The 18,819-nt window shown below is 39.4% G+C and overlaps 1 protein-coding gene across 12 annotated transcripts in view; it reads right to left on the bottom strand.

The window, feature by feature from the left end:
- The window catches only part of TRIM37 (tripartite motif containing 37), a 201,171-nt gene that overhangs the window by 40,251 nt on the left and 142,101 nt on the right, over window positions 1-18,819 (bottom strand). For all 12 annotated transcript variants that reach the window (XM_044248560.1, XM_044248559.1, XM_044248567.1 and 9 more), the window contains exon 19: window positions 5,996-6,304. In XM_044248560.1, the coding sequence (XP_044104495.1) occupies window positions 5,996-6,304 (309 nt within the window). The remainder of the gene's footprint in view (window positions 1-5,995; window positions 6,305-18,819) is intronic.

Here is an 18,819-nt window from a genome sequence, read left to right as displayed (position 1 = left end):
TAAATGTGCAAGAACCATCAAGAATATTTTGAGAACAAAAACAAAAATGAAGGCAAGTCTATCAAGTATTACGAACTATGAAACATAGTAGTTAAAAACACTACAAATATTCAGTTAAGCAATATCAAACTGCTGTTTTTGCAGGTCAAAAACAATTGTATGTTGGCAATTTCATATGATCTAATCTCTGAACAAATTTAAAAACAGAACAATGCAAATATGGGAATTTAGTCTATTAATAAAGGAGGCATTTCATATTGTTGGACAGAGTCGATTCTTAAAAAAACGTTTCTTTTGGGGAAAAAAAAGAATTTACCTCAGACATCATCATGAAAAACAAATTATGAATGGTATAATGACATAAATGTTAAAATTTTTTTTAAAAATTCCACAAGAAAACAGGGATCTTGGGGCACCTGGGTGACTCAGTGGGCTGGGCCTCTGCCTTCAGCTCAGGTCATGATCTCAAGGGGATCACATCAGGCTCTCTGCTCAGCAGGGAACCTCATTCCCCTTCTCTCTCTGCCTGCCTCTCTGCCTACTTGTGATTTCTCTGTCAAATAAATAAATATTTTTTTAAAAATGGGTCATTTTTACAAACTTGGGAGTTAAGAAGACCTTCCAAATAAAAACATTAAACCTACAAACCATGAATGCTTTTTAATAGATCTATGTAAAATAAAAATTTTAAACTTTTGTTTAGCAGAATAAAAAAACCAAGTGACAACAGGAAGAAAGTACTTGCAAAAAGTGGTAACAAAAGCTTTTCTGCAAAAGTCCATCTAAAAAGCATTATTTCTTTTTGTTTTTCTTTTGTATTTGTATTTCTTCCCACATTAACAGACTAATCCTAACCTTTACTTCATTTTCTATTACTTCATTTCTATTGAAGTGTCATGCTTATTTTAGGAAAATCTATGTATTTGGCAATCATCTTGTCCTCTATTCATCTCTACTGGATTATTGCCACCAGTATCAAGCATTAATATATCCTACTTTAATAAATACATACATAGCCCAAAAATAAATGCTCACATAGATGCGCAAATGATTTTTTTCCCCCAATAATCTCCACCTCCAACGTGGGGCTTGAACTCACAGCCCTGAGATCAAGAGTCACAGACTCCACTGACTTAGCCAACCACGTGCCCCTTTAACAATATTCAACAAGTGTATCAAGACCATTCAAAGATGAGAGGAAAATCTTTTCAACAAATGGTGCTAGGAAAGCTGATATCCACACACAAAGGAATAAAGCTGGACCCTTACCTAATACCATATACAAAATTAGCTATGAACTGTGTAAGACTGATGATTCACAGACCTCTACCCCTGAAGCAAATAATACATTACATGTTAATAAGTAAGTAAATTTAAAAAAACTGAAAGTAGATCCAAGAGATTTATAAAATATAAGACCTAAAACTATAAAACTCTGGGACGCCTGGGTGGCTCAGTTGGTTAAGCGGCTGCCTTCGGCTCAGGTCATGATCCCAGCATCCTGGGATCGAGTCCCACATCGGGCTCCTTGCTTGGCAGGGAGCCTGCTTCTCGCTCTGCCTCTGCCTGCCACTCTGTCTGCCTGTGCTCGCTCTCGCTTCTCTATGACAAATAAATAAAATGAAATCTTAAAAAAAAAAAACAACTATAAAACTCTTTGGGCACCTAGGTGGTAAAATCAGTTAAGTGTTGGACTCTTGGTTTTGACTCAGATCACGATCTCAGAATTGAGCCCTGTGTTGGGTTCCACATTCAGTGCAGTTTCTCTCTCTCTCTCCTTCTGCACCCCCTAGTCTCTCCCAAATAAATAAATCTTTAAAAAAAAATGACAACAACAAAAAAAACCCCATAGAAAACTCTCACAAGAAAATATAAGGAAAAAGCTTCATAACATCAGCTTTAGCAATGCTTTTTTGAAATACGACACTAAAGCACAGGCAACAAAAGGAAAAAAAAACCAGATAAACTGGACTTTAATAAAATTAAAAACTGTTCCCATTAAAAGATACCAGCCACAGAGTGAAAAGGCAACCCAATGAATAGGAAAAAATAGAAAAAAAATATATTTGATAAGGAATTTTTAAAAAAGATGTATTTATTTTAGAGAGAGAGAGTGCACGTGCAAGCACACACACGTGGGGGTGAGGCAAAAGGAGACGGGGAGAGAGAATCTCAGGCAGGCTCCCCATTGAGCCCAGAGCCCAACTCAGGGCTTGATCTCACAATGCTGGGCTCAATCTAACAACCCTGAGATCATGACCTTAGCCAAAATCAACAGTCAGATGCTTAACTAACTGAACCACCCAGGTGCTCCATCTGATAAGGGATTAATATCCAGACACAGAGAACTCTTAAAACTCAAAAGCAAGGGGCACCTGAGTGGCCCAGTGGGTTAAGCCTCTGCCTTCGGCTCAGGTCATGATCTCAGGGTCCTGGGATCGAGTCCTGCATCAGGCTCTCTGCTCAGCAGGGAGCCTGCTTCCCCACTCACTCTCTGCCTGCCTCTCTGCCTACTTGTGATCTCTTTCTGTCAAATAAATAAATAAGATCTTTAAAAAAAAAACAAAAACAACTCAAAAACAAAAAGCCAAAAGTGCCCAGGACACTGGGTGGGCTCAGATGGTAGATGCTGTGACTCTTGATCTCAGGGTCATAAGTTCGAGGCCCACCCTGGGTACAGAAATTACTTAAAAATAAAATCTTGAGGGGATGGGGAGAAAAAAAACAACCTAACCCATTTCAAAAATGGGCAAAGGATCTCAATAGGTATTTCTCCAATGAAATGAAAATATACACAAATGCCCGATAAACACTATAAAATGTTCAACATCACTGATAAATGTGAATCAGAAACACAGTAAGACAAGAAAATACTACTACACACGCATTTGTATGGCTATTATCAAAGACAAAACAAAACCACAAAATTTTAAGTGATGGGGAAGATGTGGACAAACCGGAGCCTTTGTGCACTATTAGGTAGGAATGTAAAATGGTGCAACGTCTATAGAAAACTTTACAGCAGTTCCTCAAAAAATTAAAAACTGAATTACCATATGATACAGCAATTCCACTTTTATGTATATATGCCCAGAAAAATGGAAAGCAAGGTCTTAAAGAGATGAACACCTAACCTCATAGCTGCATTATTAACAATAGCCAAAAAGTAGTTGCCAAAGGATGAATCAAAGGATGTCCATCAAAGGATGAATGGATAAACACAAAGTGGCATATACATACACACACAATGGAGTATCATCTAGCCACAAAATGGAGAGAATTCTGACACATGCTCTATTACGGATGAGCCCTTATGCTAAGTGAAATAAGCCACAAAATTAAGTTTGTACTTGTACAAGGTACCTAGAACAATCAAATTTATAGAGACAGGCAGTGAATAGTGGCTGCCAGGCACGGGGAGGAGGAAGAGTAGAGAGCTATTTACTGTTTAATAGGTAGAGAGATTCAGTTATGCAAGAGAAAAGGAGTTCTGGGGATAGATGGTGACGGCAGCACAACAATGCGCAGGTACTTTATCGCACTGAACAGCACTACTTAAAAGAGGGTAGGACAGTAAATTCTGTTTAACAAATCGTGGTAAATTTCTTTTAAAAATTGAACATAGAATTATCATATGATTCAGGAATGCCATTCTGGGTATATACCCCAAAGAACTGAAAGTAGAGACTCAAAGAGATATTTGCACACCCATATTCATAACAACATTAATCACAATAGCCAAAAAATGGAACCATTGCAAATGTCTATCGATGGAGGGATGGACAGATGAAATGTGGTACACACATACAATGGAGTATTATTCAGCCTTAAAAAGGAATCAATTTCTGATACATGAGACAATATGAATGAATCTTAAAGATACTATGCAAAATATTATGCAAAAGTGAAATAAGTCAGACATAAAAAGACAAATATTATATGGTTTCACTTATGTGAAATATCTAAAATAGACAAATTCATAGAAACAGAAAGTGAAACAGTGGTTGCCAGGAGTTAGGGTCAGGGTGGAGCTATTATTCAATGGGTATAGAGTTTCAGTTTTATAAGATGAAAAGCAGTTCTGTGACTGCATAGTGGTGATGGTTGTACAACACTGTCAATGTACTTAATGCAACAGAACTAAACACCTAAAAATATCTATAATGGTAAGTTTTTGTTAATGTACATTTTACCACAGTAAAAAAGACATAGGTTTAAAAAAAAAAAAGCATATATGCTTAAGAAAGTGAAAACATGCAGAGAGAGATAACAGCAAACTCTTTCTTGACTCCACACCCCCTCCAGGTACCACCCAATTCATCATGAATCTTCTTGAAGGAGCTGTGCAATAATGCTCCAGTTTCTCACTGTGTGCACCCTTCAGTGCTCCTCCATGGGAATGATTTTTAAAAGGGCCACACATACTTCAACTCAACACCTCTCAATGGTACAACGATTCCACTTCTTTCTTGAGATATTATCCCTTCTAATTTTTCTTCTCCCTTAATGATTAAATTCTTCTCAATTTCCTTTACTGGACTCCCCTTCATTACCTAAGGCCTTTAAATGTTAAAATGCCCCAGAGGAAAAACTTCTCTTCTCCATTTAAACTTCCTCCATACTTGATCTTATTCAGTCCTTGACTTTAAATAGTATCTGATACTGTTGACTCCCAACTGTTTATATCCAGCTGTGACTACACATGCTTCAGATTTATAGACCATTCACCTGCCTAGAAGACATTTTACTAGAATAACTAGGAGACCTCTCCAACCTAAAATGTTTAAAGAATTCCTACCTTCCTATCCCTCAAATCCCTCCCAAAACCCCACACCAGCTTTTTCCTTACTTGATTTGCATCTAAATTAATGGTAGTACCAGTCACTAAGTTGCTTGGGACAAAAACTTAATCATTCTTAGTTGTTATTGATTTTTTTCTTTCCCTAAAACACTGTCCAGCCTTTCTTATCAGGGTTGTGGAAAAGAACTGAGCCCTCTTGGTCTAAAATATCCATTATTAAGTAATGAACTGACTTTTCTTCTATGCATTTGGAAGAGTAATAGTTATGTACCATCCTTGGGAGAATTAACGAAGATGGGAACCTCAGACAAGAAGGGCTGCTAGACAATGAGCAAGTCCACCTACCCACTGTAGTAACTCCAGAACAGGCCACCATATTTCACATATACACTAGAGTTGTTGGCTGTTTCACAACTCCCACTCAACCCCTTTCAGACCCTTCTCCATACAACAAGCAAAGTAATCTCTGTAAAAGGTAAATCAGATCATAAATGCCATCCCCCAGCCCCCATTTTCATTCTCTAGAAATTTCCTCTTAAAATCAGAATAAAACTCAAACTCTTTATCTAGGTTTTACACATCCATACCTGATAGAGACCTTGCCTACCCCACTGACTCACCTCCTAGTATTCACCCCTTTTGTTCATCATATTCAACCATACTGGTATTCTTTCAAGCTTTCAAACATGCAGAACACCAAATCCTTTATCAGGGACCTTGTGTTTTCTGTTCTGTTTACCCTGAACAACGTGTCCCACAGATCTTTGCATGGCTGCCACCTGCTCAACTTTTAGGTCTCAGTTCAGATGTTGCCTTCTCAGAGACCTTCTCTTACCAGCCTAACCTCAGCAGCACACTCCTCGTCTTCCCATCCCATTCCTCTGCTGTTTCCTTCACAGCACTTTTTACTAACTGAAAATGTTTACTTTTCTACACATGTTAACATCCAATTCCCACCACATGAATATATGAAAGCAAGATTCAAGGGGTTAAGGATTTTGTCTTGTTTACTGCCCAGCACAGAATATGCAACCAAGAAATGATAGCTCTTCATAGTAGAAAATACACATGAGTTCTGAATGGGAGAAAAGGATGTATATATAGTTTAAATTCAATGTAAGAAAGACGTTTAAATATTATTCTGAAAATAACCCATTCTCTAGCTTCCCAAATACACAAAAAGGATCCACTTACAGTTTCGTATGTAACAACCAGCAACTGATGACTTTGCCAAGAGCTCCATTCCCAAATCCTGTAATCTGCCAGAGTTTTCAGTTCCACAAGCAGCCAGAGCTGCCTGGTCAGCAGAAAAAAGGCTTGCCTGCATGTCTCCAGAAGCAGCACTGCTACCTTTGATTTCTGAAAGTGTATTCTTTACATCAGTTTTCATACATCGAACTTCAGCCATCTGAGTTTTGAGTCTTTTTAGCATCTTTAAATCAGAGGGAACTCGCCACATTGCCTGCTGCTTCCTTTGGTCTTTATCTTTTCGAGAATATGAGGCTTTAGAGAGAAAGTTACAAGTCATGTTAATATAGACTTTAACATGCATTATAATGTTAATATATACAAACCTGAGGTATAAAAAAGCTAAGGTGCTTTAGGTGGTATTAATAATAAAAGCACACATTAAATTCCATTAATGAAAATAAAGATAGATACAAGTACCCTAACTTTATTTATACCTTCGAAGTTAAAATCTGGGTCACATTATAACCACTCAAATCCGATTTATTTATTTATTTATTTTTAATGTCTTATTTATTTATTTGAGAGGTAGAGAGAGACAATGAAAGAGAGAGAATATGAGAGGAGAAAGGTCAGCAGGAGAAGCAGACTTCCTGCTGAGCAGGGAGCCTGATGCAGGACTCAATCCCAGGACTCCAGGATCATGACCTGAGCCGAAGGCAGTCGCTCAGAGCCACCCAGGCGCCCCTGAATTAGTTATTTAATTCTAAAAGTTTAAATAAACCACTCTACTAACTACGCTTTCTTCTTTATGCTTCTTCATTTTTCTCAAATTTCCTACACTGAGCTTTTATCTTCATAATTGAAAAAAAAAAATGAAGAAAACCACCCCCCAGAAGCCAAACTGCCAATACATAGTACGGACAAATACATATATTCCAACTAAGTTTAAAAAGTTGTCCAATGTAGTTACAGCTATTTAAGTGCCACAGAACATCATAAAAGAATGGTTTCCTGTCAGGGATTCTTTGCAGTCTCTAAAGTAACAATGTTTTCTCTCTTCCCAGAGAAAGTAGCTGCTTTTCAATCCACCCTCCTACCCCACAAATATTAAAGAGAGAGGCATATTTTGAATATCAAAGAACATTATGACTGACTCAAAGCAAAAAGAAACCAAGCCCTACAAACAAAAAATGGGGGGCCAATAGGCACTAACTAGACAAAGAACAAGTCCTTATAGAAGGAATGATACCTGAACTTGGCTACGTATTCCAACAACCTTCTACCATAAAAGAGGAAGTACAGTAAAAAATACACTGTATTGTGTTCAACAGTCATTCCCCCATTTCTAACTTGCCAAAAGGACTCAGATTGTGTTCAGGCATCAGATGGTAGGCACCAGTGTGCTCAAGGAGGTTAGATCCCTTCTTTGCCCCGGGGCCTATGGGTCCAGGAATGGCTTAATAAGCTCATTCCTCTGACAGTGTTTAGGGAGGGTACATGACTCACTTCCAGACAAAAGTCTTCTGGTAAAGATTCTTACATCTTAATAGGAGATTTTATGGTCTTTGTTTATTTAAGAAACATCCATAAAGAGCTTACTGAATTAAATTAAGTCATTTAATTCTCTCATATCAATCCTCTGAGATAACTAAATTCTATTTTTATCTTCATTTTATTTTATTTATGGGGGGGAAGAAGCAGAAGGAGAGAGAGAATCTTAAGCAGGCTCCATGCTACGCATGGGGCCCAACATGGGGCTTGATCCCATGACTTGGCCAAAACCAAGAGTTGGACACTTAACTGACTGAGCCACCCAGTAAAAGGCACCCGTAAAAAGAATGTTCTATAAATGAGGTAAGTAAGGAGAAATTTTAGAAATCCCTGAATTTGGTCTCAGATCTACCATTTAATTGCTGGAACTTTATAGAAGTCCAGCAACTTCTGAATCCATTATTTATTTGTAAAACAAAGACAATAATATATACCCAACAGGATTGTCACAAGGCTCAAAAAACTCAATGTTTATGAAATCATTCTGTGGTGTAGTCCTCATCCAACCCCTCTCCATCAAGATGTTACAAATGTTTTCTAAAACCCTAATCAGGTATTACTTTCCTGCTTAAGATCATTCATGCAAGCACCAGCACAACATCTGAGGCCCTTGTCTCTCAGTGGCTTGATCTTCCACCTCTACCCCAAATGTATTAGTATTACTGAGTACTACCTGCAACTTGTAATACAAAAGCAATACCATACCCCACTTCTATACTTTACAACACATTCTATTCCCTTCTCCCTCTTTCTGTTAACCCAAACCAGAGGAAATCTGAAATGTCTACTCCTTTAGGCACCTAAACCACCAAGAGAGGCATCTCGTCTTCCAAGTCAATTCTTCCCTAATTATTTATACTACGTGGAGTATACTTCTATTGCAGCACTGTCACATTACAGTAAGGAAGACAAACATATAGACTGTGAACAACTTATGGTGGAGATTATATCTTAGTGATCTTTGTATTTCAGGCCAAACAACTTATGGTACCAAATACTCAAACTGTTTGGCTAAATAAAATCTTGCACCTGACATCTACATGGACTGTATGAAAATCTATATTATTTTCTATACTGGACAAGGACTTTTTTTCTTCTTTTAAAGATTTTATTTATTTATTTGACAGACAGAGATCACAAGTAGGCAGAGGCAGGCAGAGAGAGAAGAAGGGAAGCAGGCTCCCCGCTGAGCAGAGAGCCCAATATGGGGCTCCATCCCAGGACCCTGGGATCATGACCTGAGCCAAAGGCAGAGGCTTTAACCCACTGAGCCAGCCAGGCGCCCTGGACAAGGATTTTAAAAAGTAAAATTCCCAGATGGGAAAATACCAAAAAAAAAAAAAAAATTATTCAAACCTCCTTCATCTGATAGACAACTACTCAGCCTGTTTCAAATGCCAGGCATTGTGCTGGGCAGGGAATACGACAGTGAACAAGATGAATCCTTGGCCTTTGCCCTCAAAGCTCACAGTCCAGCTGGAAAAGGGAAAAATAATTTCAGTAGCAAGTGATAACTGCCAACACAGTAAACTGTAATGAGATCTTATACCATAGGAACCTGACAATTTAATACTGTACTGAAAATAAGCCTTTCTGAATGTGCCAGATTACAAGGTTAATTAGAATTGAGTCCTGTCTATAACAATTCTTTCATATCATTCAGTTATGGCCTTCAAGACTGACAGTTCTCTAAACCTTCTCCTCCAAACTTTGTATCTATCAATGGCAACACTATTCTGGTCCCCTAGGCTTCTTCAGTCCTCCTTACCACATTCCATTCCATTGCCAAGCCCTATAACTCTATCTTCGCAAGATTCCAAATATTACCACTGCCATGCTACAAGTAAAATCTTAATTATATACAGAACAGATTACTGTATTCCTTACAGGTTAAGTAGAACTTCTATAATGTCAGAAGATTCTGAAGACCTTACCTCAGATCCATGTATTTTTGAGCATATGATGATTAGAAAATATTTAGAAATGTATGAATTTGCCCTCTGGGGCAACACCTTCCACAGAATAACCTCACCTGACTTTCTATTTCTACTTACTACTAAATGTACCATAAAATCTGGTTTTACTATATTATCTATCATTCATACCCTGATGCCTCTTAAGATGTTCCTTTTATAGTACAGTGGTAAAGAACATGAACTTGCAGTAAGTCTGATACATAATAGATTCACTCAATATGTACTGAAAAAAAAGAATGAGAGGAAAATAAAGGACCACTATGAACAACAATTCTTACTAAGACAACAATTCTTTTTAAAAGTTTATTTATTTATTTGAGAGAGAGAGAGGAACACAAGCAGGGAAGTGGGAGAGGGAGAAACAGGGTTCCCGCTAAGCACGGAGCCCAAAGCAGGGCTTGAGCTCAGGACCCTGGGATCATGACTTGAGCCAAAGGCAGACACTTAACAACTGAACTACCCAAGCGCCCCTGACAACAAATTTTTGATAACCTAGGTGTAATGGACAAATACCCTGAAAGACAATCTACCAAAAATCCAAGAAGAAATAGTATGAAGAAAGCTATATCCGGAGGGAGGAGTCAAGATGGCGGAGAAGTAGCAGGCTGAGACTACCTCAGCTAGCAGGAGATCAGCTAGAGAGCTTATCTAAAGATTGCAAACACCTGCAAATCAAACGGCAGATCGAAGAGAAGAAGAACAGCAATTCTAGAAACAGAAAAACAACCACTTTCTGAAAGGTAGGACTGGCGGAGAAGTGAATCCAAAGCGACGGGAAGATAGACCCCGGGGGGAGGGGCCGGCTCCCGGCAAGCGGCAGAGCAACGGAGCACAAAATTAGGACTTTTAAAAGTCTGTTCCGCTGAGGGACATCGCTCCAGAGGCTAAACCGGGACGAAACCCACGCGGGGTCGGCGTGACCTCAGGTCCCACGGGGTCACAGAAGGATCGGGGGTGTCTGAGTGTCGCAGAGCTTGCGGATATTGGAACGGGAAAGCCGGCTGCAGAGACAGAGCCGACAGTAAGCTCGCAGCTCGGAGTTGCCTTGAACCGGTCGCAAGCTCGGTGAGCTTGGAGTGCGGCCGGAGGTTAGGCAGACGCGAGTTACTAGGAGCTGTTCGCTGAGGGCGCACTGGGGAGCGGGGCCCGGGGGCTCTCGGCTCCTCCGGGCCGGAGACCAGGAGGCCGCCATTTGTATTCCCGTCCTCCGGAACTCTACGGAAAGCGCTCAGGGAACAAAAGCTCCTGAAAGCAAAGCCGAGCAGATCACTCAGCCCGGCCCCTGGTAAGGGCGGTATAATTCTGCCTGGGGCAAAGACACTTGAGAATCACTACAACAGGCCCCTCCCCCAGAAGATCAACAAGAAATCCAGGCAAGACCAAGTTCACCTACCAAGGAGTGCAGTTTCAATACCAAGGAGAGAGCAGCAGAATTCCAGAGGAGGAGAAAACAAACCACGGAACTCATGGCTTTCTGCCTGTGATTTTTTAGTCTTGCAGTTAATTTAATTTTTTTCTTTTTCATTTTTTTTCTCTTCTTCTGCTAAAATTTTTTATAACTTTTCCCCTTTTCTTTTTTATGTTTTTTAACTAGATTATCTAATATATATATTTTTTCTTTTTTATACTTTTCTTTATTCATTTTCTTCTTTTTTAATTCTTTTTTTTCTTTCTTTATTTTTGAATCTCTTTTTATCCCCAAATCAGAAGAGATCCCAATCAGAAGAGATTGGGAGATCCCAATCAGAAGAGATTGGGAGATCCCAATCAAAGGAGATCCCAATCAGAGGAGATCCCTCACCCAATCGTGAGGGGGGAGAAATCCCCCCTCACGATTTGGGATCTCTTCTGATTTGGTTAAAGCATATTTTCCTGGGATTGTTGCCACCCTTTTAGTATTTTACTTGCTCCTTCATATACTCTTAGCTGGACAAAATGACAAGGCGGAAAAATTCACAACAAAAAAAAGAACAAGAGGCAGTACCGAAGGTTAGGGACCTAATCAATACAGACATTGGTAATATGTCAGATCTAGAGTTCAAAATGAGGCAGAAGAGAGAAATTAGTGATATAGAAGACCAAATGACAGAGAATAAGAAGCTGAGCAAAAGAGGGACAAACAGCTACTGGACCATGAGGGGAGAATTCGAGAGATAAGTGACACCATAAGACGAAACAACATTAGAATAATTGGGATTCCAGAAGAAGAAGAAAGAGAGAGGGGAGCAGAAGGTATACTGGAGAGAATTATTGGGGAGAATTTCCCCAATATGGCAAAGGGAACGAGCATCAAAATTCAGGAGGTTCACAGAACGCCCCTCAAAATCAATAAGAATAGGCCCACACCCCATCACCTAATAGTAAAATTTACAAGCTTTAGTGACAAAGAGAAAATCCTGAAAGCAGCCCGGGAAAAGAAGTCTGTAACATACAATGGTAAAAGTATTAGATTGGCAGCTGACTTATCCACAGAGACCTGGCAGGCCAGAAAGAGCTGGCATGACATTTTCAGAGCACTAAACGAGAAAAACATGCAGCCAAGAATACTATATCCAGCTAGGTTATCATTGAAAATAGAAGGAGAAATTAAAAGCTTCCAGGACAAACAAAAACTGAAAGAATTTGCAAACACCAAACCAGCTCTACAGGAAATACTGAAAGGGGTCCTCTAAGCAAAGAGAGAGCCTACAAGTGGTAGATCAGAAAGGAACAGAGACAATATACAGTAACAGTCACCTTACAGGCAATACAATGGCACTAAAATCATATCTCTCAATAGTTACCCTGAATGTTAATGGGCTAAATGCCCCAATCAAAAGACACAGGGTATCAGAATGGATAAAAAAACAAAACCCATCTATATGTTGCCTCCAAGAAACTCATTTTAAACCCGAAGACACCTCCAGACTTAAAGTGAGGGGGTGGAAAAGAATTTACCATGCTAATGGACATCAGAAAAAAGCAGGAGTGGCAATCCTTATATCAGATCAATTAGATTTTAAGCCAAAGACTATAATAAGAGATGAGGAAGGACACTATATCATACTCAAAGGGTCTGTCCAACAAGAAGATCTAACAATTTTAAATATCTATGCCCCCAACGTGGGCGCAGCAAACTATATAAACCAATTAATAACAAAATCAAAGAAACACATCAACAATAATACAATAATAGTAGGGGACTTTAACACTCCCCTCACGGAAATGGACAGATCATCCAAGCAAAAGATCAACAGGGAAATAAAGGCCTTAAATGATACACTGGATGAGATGGACATCACAGATATATTCAGAACATTTCATCCAAGCAACAGAATACATATTCTTCTCTAGTGCACATGGAACATTCTCCAGAATAGATCACATCCTCGGTCCTAAATCAGGACTCAACCAGTATCAAAAGACTGGGATCATTCCCTGCATATTTTCAGACCACAATGCTCTGAAGCTAGAACTCAACCACAATAGGAAGTTTGGAAAGAACACAAATACATGGAGACTAAACAGCATCCTTCTAAAGAATGAATGGGTCAACCGGGAAATTAAAGAAGAATTGAAAAAAATCATGGAAACAAATGATAAGGAAAATACAACGGTTCAAAATCTGTGGGACACAACAAAGGCAGTCCTGAGAGGAAAATATATAGCGGTACACGCTTTTCTCAAGAAACAAGAAAGGTCTCAGGTACACAACCTAACCCTACACCTAAAGGAGCTGGAGAAAGAACAAGAAAGAAACCCTAAGCCCAGCAGGAGAAGAGAAATCATAAAGATCAGAGCAGAAATCAATGAAATAGAAACCAAAAAAACAATAGAACAAATCAACGAAACTAGGAGCTGGTTCTTTGAAAGAATTAATAAAATTGATAAACCCTTGGCCAGACTTATCAAAAAGAAAAGAGAAAGGACCCAAATAAATAAAATCATGAATGAAAGAGGAGAGATCACAACTAACACCAAAGAAATACAAACAATTATAAGAACATACTATGAAGAACTCTATGTCAACAAATTTGACAATTTGGAAGAAATGGATGCATTCCTAGAAACATATAAACTACCAAAATTGAACCAGAAGAAATAGAAAGCCTGAACAGACCCATAACCAGTAAGGAGATTGAAACAGTCATTAAAAATCTCCAAACAAACAAAAGCCCAGGGCCAGATGGCTTCCCGGGGGAATTCTACCAAACATTTAAAGAAGAACTAATTCCTATTCTCCTGAAACTGTTCCAAATAATAGAAATGGAAGGAAAACTCCCAAACTCATTTTATGAGGCCAGCATCACCTTGGTCCCAAAACCAGACAAGGATCCCATCAAAAAAGAGAGCTATAGACCAATATCCTTGATGAACACAGATGCAAAAATTCTCACCAAAATACTAGCCAATAGGATTCAACAGTACATTAAAAGGATTATTCACCACGACCAAGGGGGATTTATCCCAGGGCTGCAAGGTTGGTTCAACATCCGCAAATCAGTCAATGTGATACGACACATCAATAAAAGAAAGAACAAGAACCATATGATACTCTCAATAGATGCTGAAAAAGCATTTGACAAAGTACAGCATCCCTTCCTGATCAAAACTCTTCAAAGTGTAGGGATAGAGGGCACATACCTCAATATCATCAAAGCCATCTATGAAAAACCCACCGCAAATATCATTCTCAATGGAGAAAAACTGAAAGCTTTCCCACTAAGATCAGGAACACGGCAGGGATGTCCATGATCACCACTGCTATTCAACATAGTACTAGAAGTCCTAGCCTCAGCAATCAGACAACAAAAGGAAATTAAAGGCATCCAAATCGGCAAAGAAGAAGTCAAATTATCACTCTTCGCAGATGATATGATACTCTATGTGGAAAACCCAAAAGACTCCACTCCAAAACTGCTAGAACTTGTACAGGAATTCAGTAAAGTGTCAGGATATAAGATCAATGCACAGAAATCAGTTGCATTTCTCTACACCAACAACAAGACAGAAGAAAGAGAAATTAAGGAGTCAATCCCATTTACAATTGCACCCCAAACCATAAGATACCTAGGAATAAACCTAACCAAAGAGGCTAAGAATCTATACTCAGAAAACTATAAAGTACTCATGAAAGAAATTGAGGAAGACACAAAGAAATGGAAAAATGTTCCATGCTCCTGGATTGGAAGAATAAATATTGTGAAAATGTCTATGCTACCTAAAGCAATCTACACATTTAATGCAATTCCTATCAAAGTACCATCCATCTTTTTCAAAGAAATGGAACAAATAATTTTAAAATTTATATGGAACCAGAAAAGACCTCAAATAGCCAAAGGGATATTGAAAAACAAAGCCAAAGTTGGTGGCATCACAATTCCGGACTTCAAGCTTTATTACAAAGCTGTCATCATCAAGACAGCATGGTACTGGCACAAAAACAGACACATAGACCAATGGAACAGAATAGAGAGCCCAGAAATAGACCCTCTACTCTATGGTCAACTAATCTTCGACAAAGCAGGAAAGAATGTCCAATGGAAAAAAGACAGCCTCTTCAATAAATGGTGTTGGGAAAATTGGACAGCCACCTGCAGAAAAATGAAATTGGACCATTTCCTTACACCACACATAAAAATAGATTCAAAATGGATTAAGGACCTCAATGTGAGAAAGGAATCCATCAAAATCCTTGAGGAGAACACAGGCAGCAACCTCTTCGACCTCAGCCGCAGCAACATCTTCCTAGGAACATCGCCAAAGGCAAGGGAAGCAAAGGCAAAAATGAACTTTTGGGATTTCATCAAAATCAAAAGCTTTTGCACAGCAAAGGAAACAGTTAACAAAACCAAAAGACAACTGACAGAATGGGAGAAGATATTTGCAAACGACATATCAGATAAAGGACTAGTGTCCAAAATCTATAAAGAACTTAACAAACTCAACACCCAAAGAACAAATAATCCAATCAAGAAATGGGCCGAGGACATGAACAGACGTTTCTGCAAAGAAGACATCCAGATGGCCAACAGACACATGAAAAAGTGCTCCATATCACTCGGCATCAGGGAAATACAAATCAAAACCACAATGAGATATCACCTCACACCAGTCAGAATGGCTAAAATCAACAAGTCGGGAAATGACAGATGCTGGCAAGGATGCGGAGAAAGGGGAACCCTCCTACACTGTTGGTGGGAATGCAAGCTGGTACAACCACTCTGGAAAACAGCATGGAGGTTCCTCAAAATGTTGAAAATAAAACTGCCCTATGACCCAGCAATTGCACTACTGGGAATTTACCCTAAAGATACAAACGTAGTGATCCAAAGGGGCACGTGCACCCGAATGTTTATAGCAGCAATGTCCACAATAGCCAAACTATGGAAAGAACCTAGATGTCCATCAACAGATGAATGGATCAAGAAGATGTGGTATATATACACAATGGAATACTATGCAGCCATCAAAAGAAACGAAATCTTGCCATTTGCGACAACATGGATGGAACTAGAGCGTATCATGCTTAGCGAAATAAGTCAAGCGGAGAAAGACAACTATCATATGATCTCCCTGATATGAGGGAGTGGTGATGCAACATGGGGGCTTAAGTGGGTAGGAGAAGAATCCATGAAACAAGATGGGATAGGGAGGGAGACAAACCATAAGTGACTCTTAATCTCACAAAACAAACTGTGGGTTGCTGGGGGGAGGGGGGTTGGGAGAAGGGGGGTAGGGTTATGGACATTGGGGAGGGTATGTGCTTTTGGGTAAATTGGAAGGGGAGATGAACCATGAGAGACTATGGACTCTGAAAAACAGTCTGAGGGGTTTGAAGTGGCGGGGGGGTGGGAGGTTGGGGTACCTGGTGGTGGGTATTATAGAGGGCACAGCTTGCATGGAGCACTGGGTGTGGTGAAAAAATAATGAATACTGTTTTTCTGAAAATAAATAAATTGGGAAAAAAAAAAAGAAAGCTATATCCACTTTCTATTATCTCTAAGAACAGAAGTAGAAGGAGTACGTCCAAACTCAATCTGAGGCATTAATCTAGTATCAAAACCAAAGACATTACAAGAAAACTGCAGACCAGTATCTCTCATGAACAGAGATACTAAGACTAGGGGTGCCTGGGTGGCTCAGTGGGTTAAGCCTTCAGCTCAGGTCATGATCTCAGAGTTTTGGGATCGAGCCCTGCACTGGGCTCTCTGCTGGGCTGGGAGGCTGCTTCTCCCACTTTCTCTCTGCCTGCCTCTCTGCCTACTTGTAGTCTCTCTTTCTCTCTATCAAATAAATTAAAAAAATCTTAAAAAAAAAAAGAGAGAGAGATACTAAAACCCTCAGCAAAATATTAGCAAGTTGAAACTAACCATGTATAAAAAGAATTATATACCATAACTAAATGGGATTTATCCCAGGTATGCAAGGCTGGTTTGACATTCAAAAAAATCAATACATGTAATCCATCACATCGTATCAATAGATGCAGAAAAAGCATTTGACAAAATCTAACCTCCATTCATGAATTAAAAATAAAAAACTCTTAGTAAACTAGGAATAGAGGAAAACATCTTCAACCTGATAAAGAATAGCTATGAAAAACCTATAGCTGGGTGCCTGGGTGGCTCAGTGGGTTAAAGTCTCTGCCTTTGCTCGGGTCATGATCCCAGGGTCCTGGGATCGAGCCCCACATAGGGCTCTCTGCTGAGCAGGGAGCCTGCTTTTTCCTCTCTGCCTGCCTCACTGCCTATTTGTGATCCCTATCTGTCAAATAAATAAGTAAATAAAATCTTAGAACAAACAAACAAAAAAACCTATAGCTAACATCATATTCAATGGTGAAAACGTTGAAGCTTTCCCACCAAGATCAGGAACAGGGCAAAAATGTCCCTTTTTACCACTCCTTTTCAACACTGCACCGCAAGTTCTAGCTAATACAATAAGATAAGAAGAAGAAAATGAAAGGTATAGGTTGAGAAGGAAAAAAAATAAAGAACCAAAATAAACTGAAAACCAAGCAAGCATTTTAATAAAAAGGAGGCTGGATCTTTCTGAAATATTAGCTTGCTTGCATGCATGCATGCATGCATTCATTCATTCATTCATTCATTCACTCACTCACTCATTCATTCATTCATTCATTCATTCATTCATTCATTCATTCATTTATTTATTTATTTTAAGATTTTATTCATTTATTTGACAGAGAGAGACCACAGTAGGCAGAGAGGCAGGCAGAGAGAGGGGAAGGGAAGCAGGCCCCTGTTGAGCAGAGAGCCCGATGCGGGACTCGATCCCAGGACCCTGAGATCATGACCTGAGCCGAAGGCAGCGGCTTAACCCACTGAGCCACCCAGGCGCCCTGAAATATTAGCTTTTAATATCCTCTCACAGATATGTTACCTTCAATTCGTTTCTAAGACTCCATTTTCTTGGTTTCTCTCCCTTCCAAAGGCTCTTTAATATGGTTCCTCTTCCACACACTCAGTAAAAAGAGACGTTCACGAAAATCATGTCCCTGGCCCTTTTGTCATTAAAATTTTCTTAAAACTCTCTCTTCTACAACATCACTCATCAACAGGGAAACACAAATCAAAACCACAATGAGATACCACCTCACACCAGTCAGATGGCTAAAATTAACAAGTCAGGGAATGACAGATGCTGGTGAGGATGCCTAGAAAGGGGAACCCTCCAACACTGTTGGTGGATAGCAAGCTGGTGCAACCACTCTGGAAAACAGCATGGAGGTTCCTCAAAAAGTTGAAAACAGAGCTACCCTATGACCCAGCAATCGCACTACTGGATATTTACTCTAAAGATACAAATGTAGTGATCCGAAGGGGCACGTGCACCCGAATGTTCATAGCAGCAATGTCCACAATAGCCAAACTATGGAAAGAACCTAGATGTCCATCAACAGATGAATGGATCAAGAAGATGTGGTATATATGTACAATGGAATACTATGCAGCCATCAAAAGAAATGAAATCTTGCCATTTGCAACGACGTGAATGGAACTAGAGAGTATTATGCTGAGTGAAATAAGTCAACCAGAGAAAAACAATTATCATATTATCTCCCTGATATGAGGAATTTGAGAGGCAAAATGGGGGGTTTAGGGGGGAGAGAATGAAAAAAATAAAACAAGATGGAATCGGGGGAAAGACAAACCATAAGAGACTCTTAATCTCACAAAACAAACTGAGGGTTGTCAGGGGGAGTGGGGTAGGGAGAGGGTGGTTGGGTTATGGAAATTGGGGAGGGTATGTGCTATGGGGAGTGCTGTGAAGTGTGTAAGCCTGACGATTCACAGA

Source organism: Neovison vison, chromosome 5 (assembly GCF_020171115.1).
Source record: "Neovison vison isolate M4711 chromosome 5, ASM_NN_V1, whole genome shotgun sequence".
Lineage (NCBI taxonomy): Eukaryota > Metazoa > Chordata > Mammalia > Carnivora > Mustelidae > Neogale > Neogale vison.
This window is presented reverse-complemented; position numbering and strand designations above follow the sequence as displayed.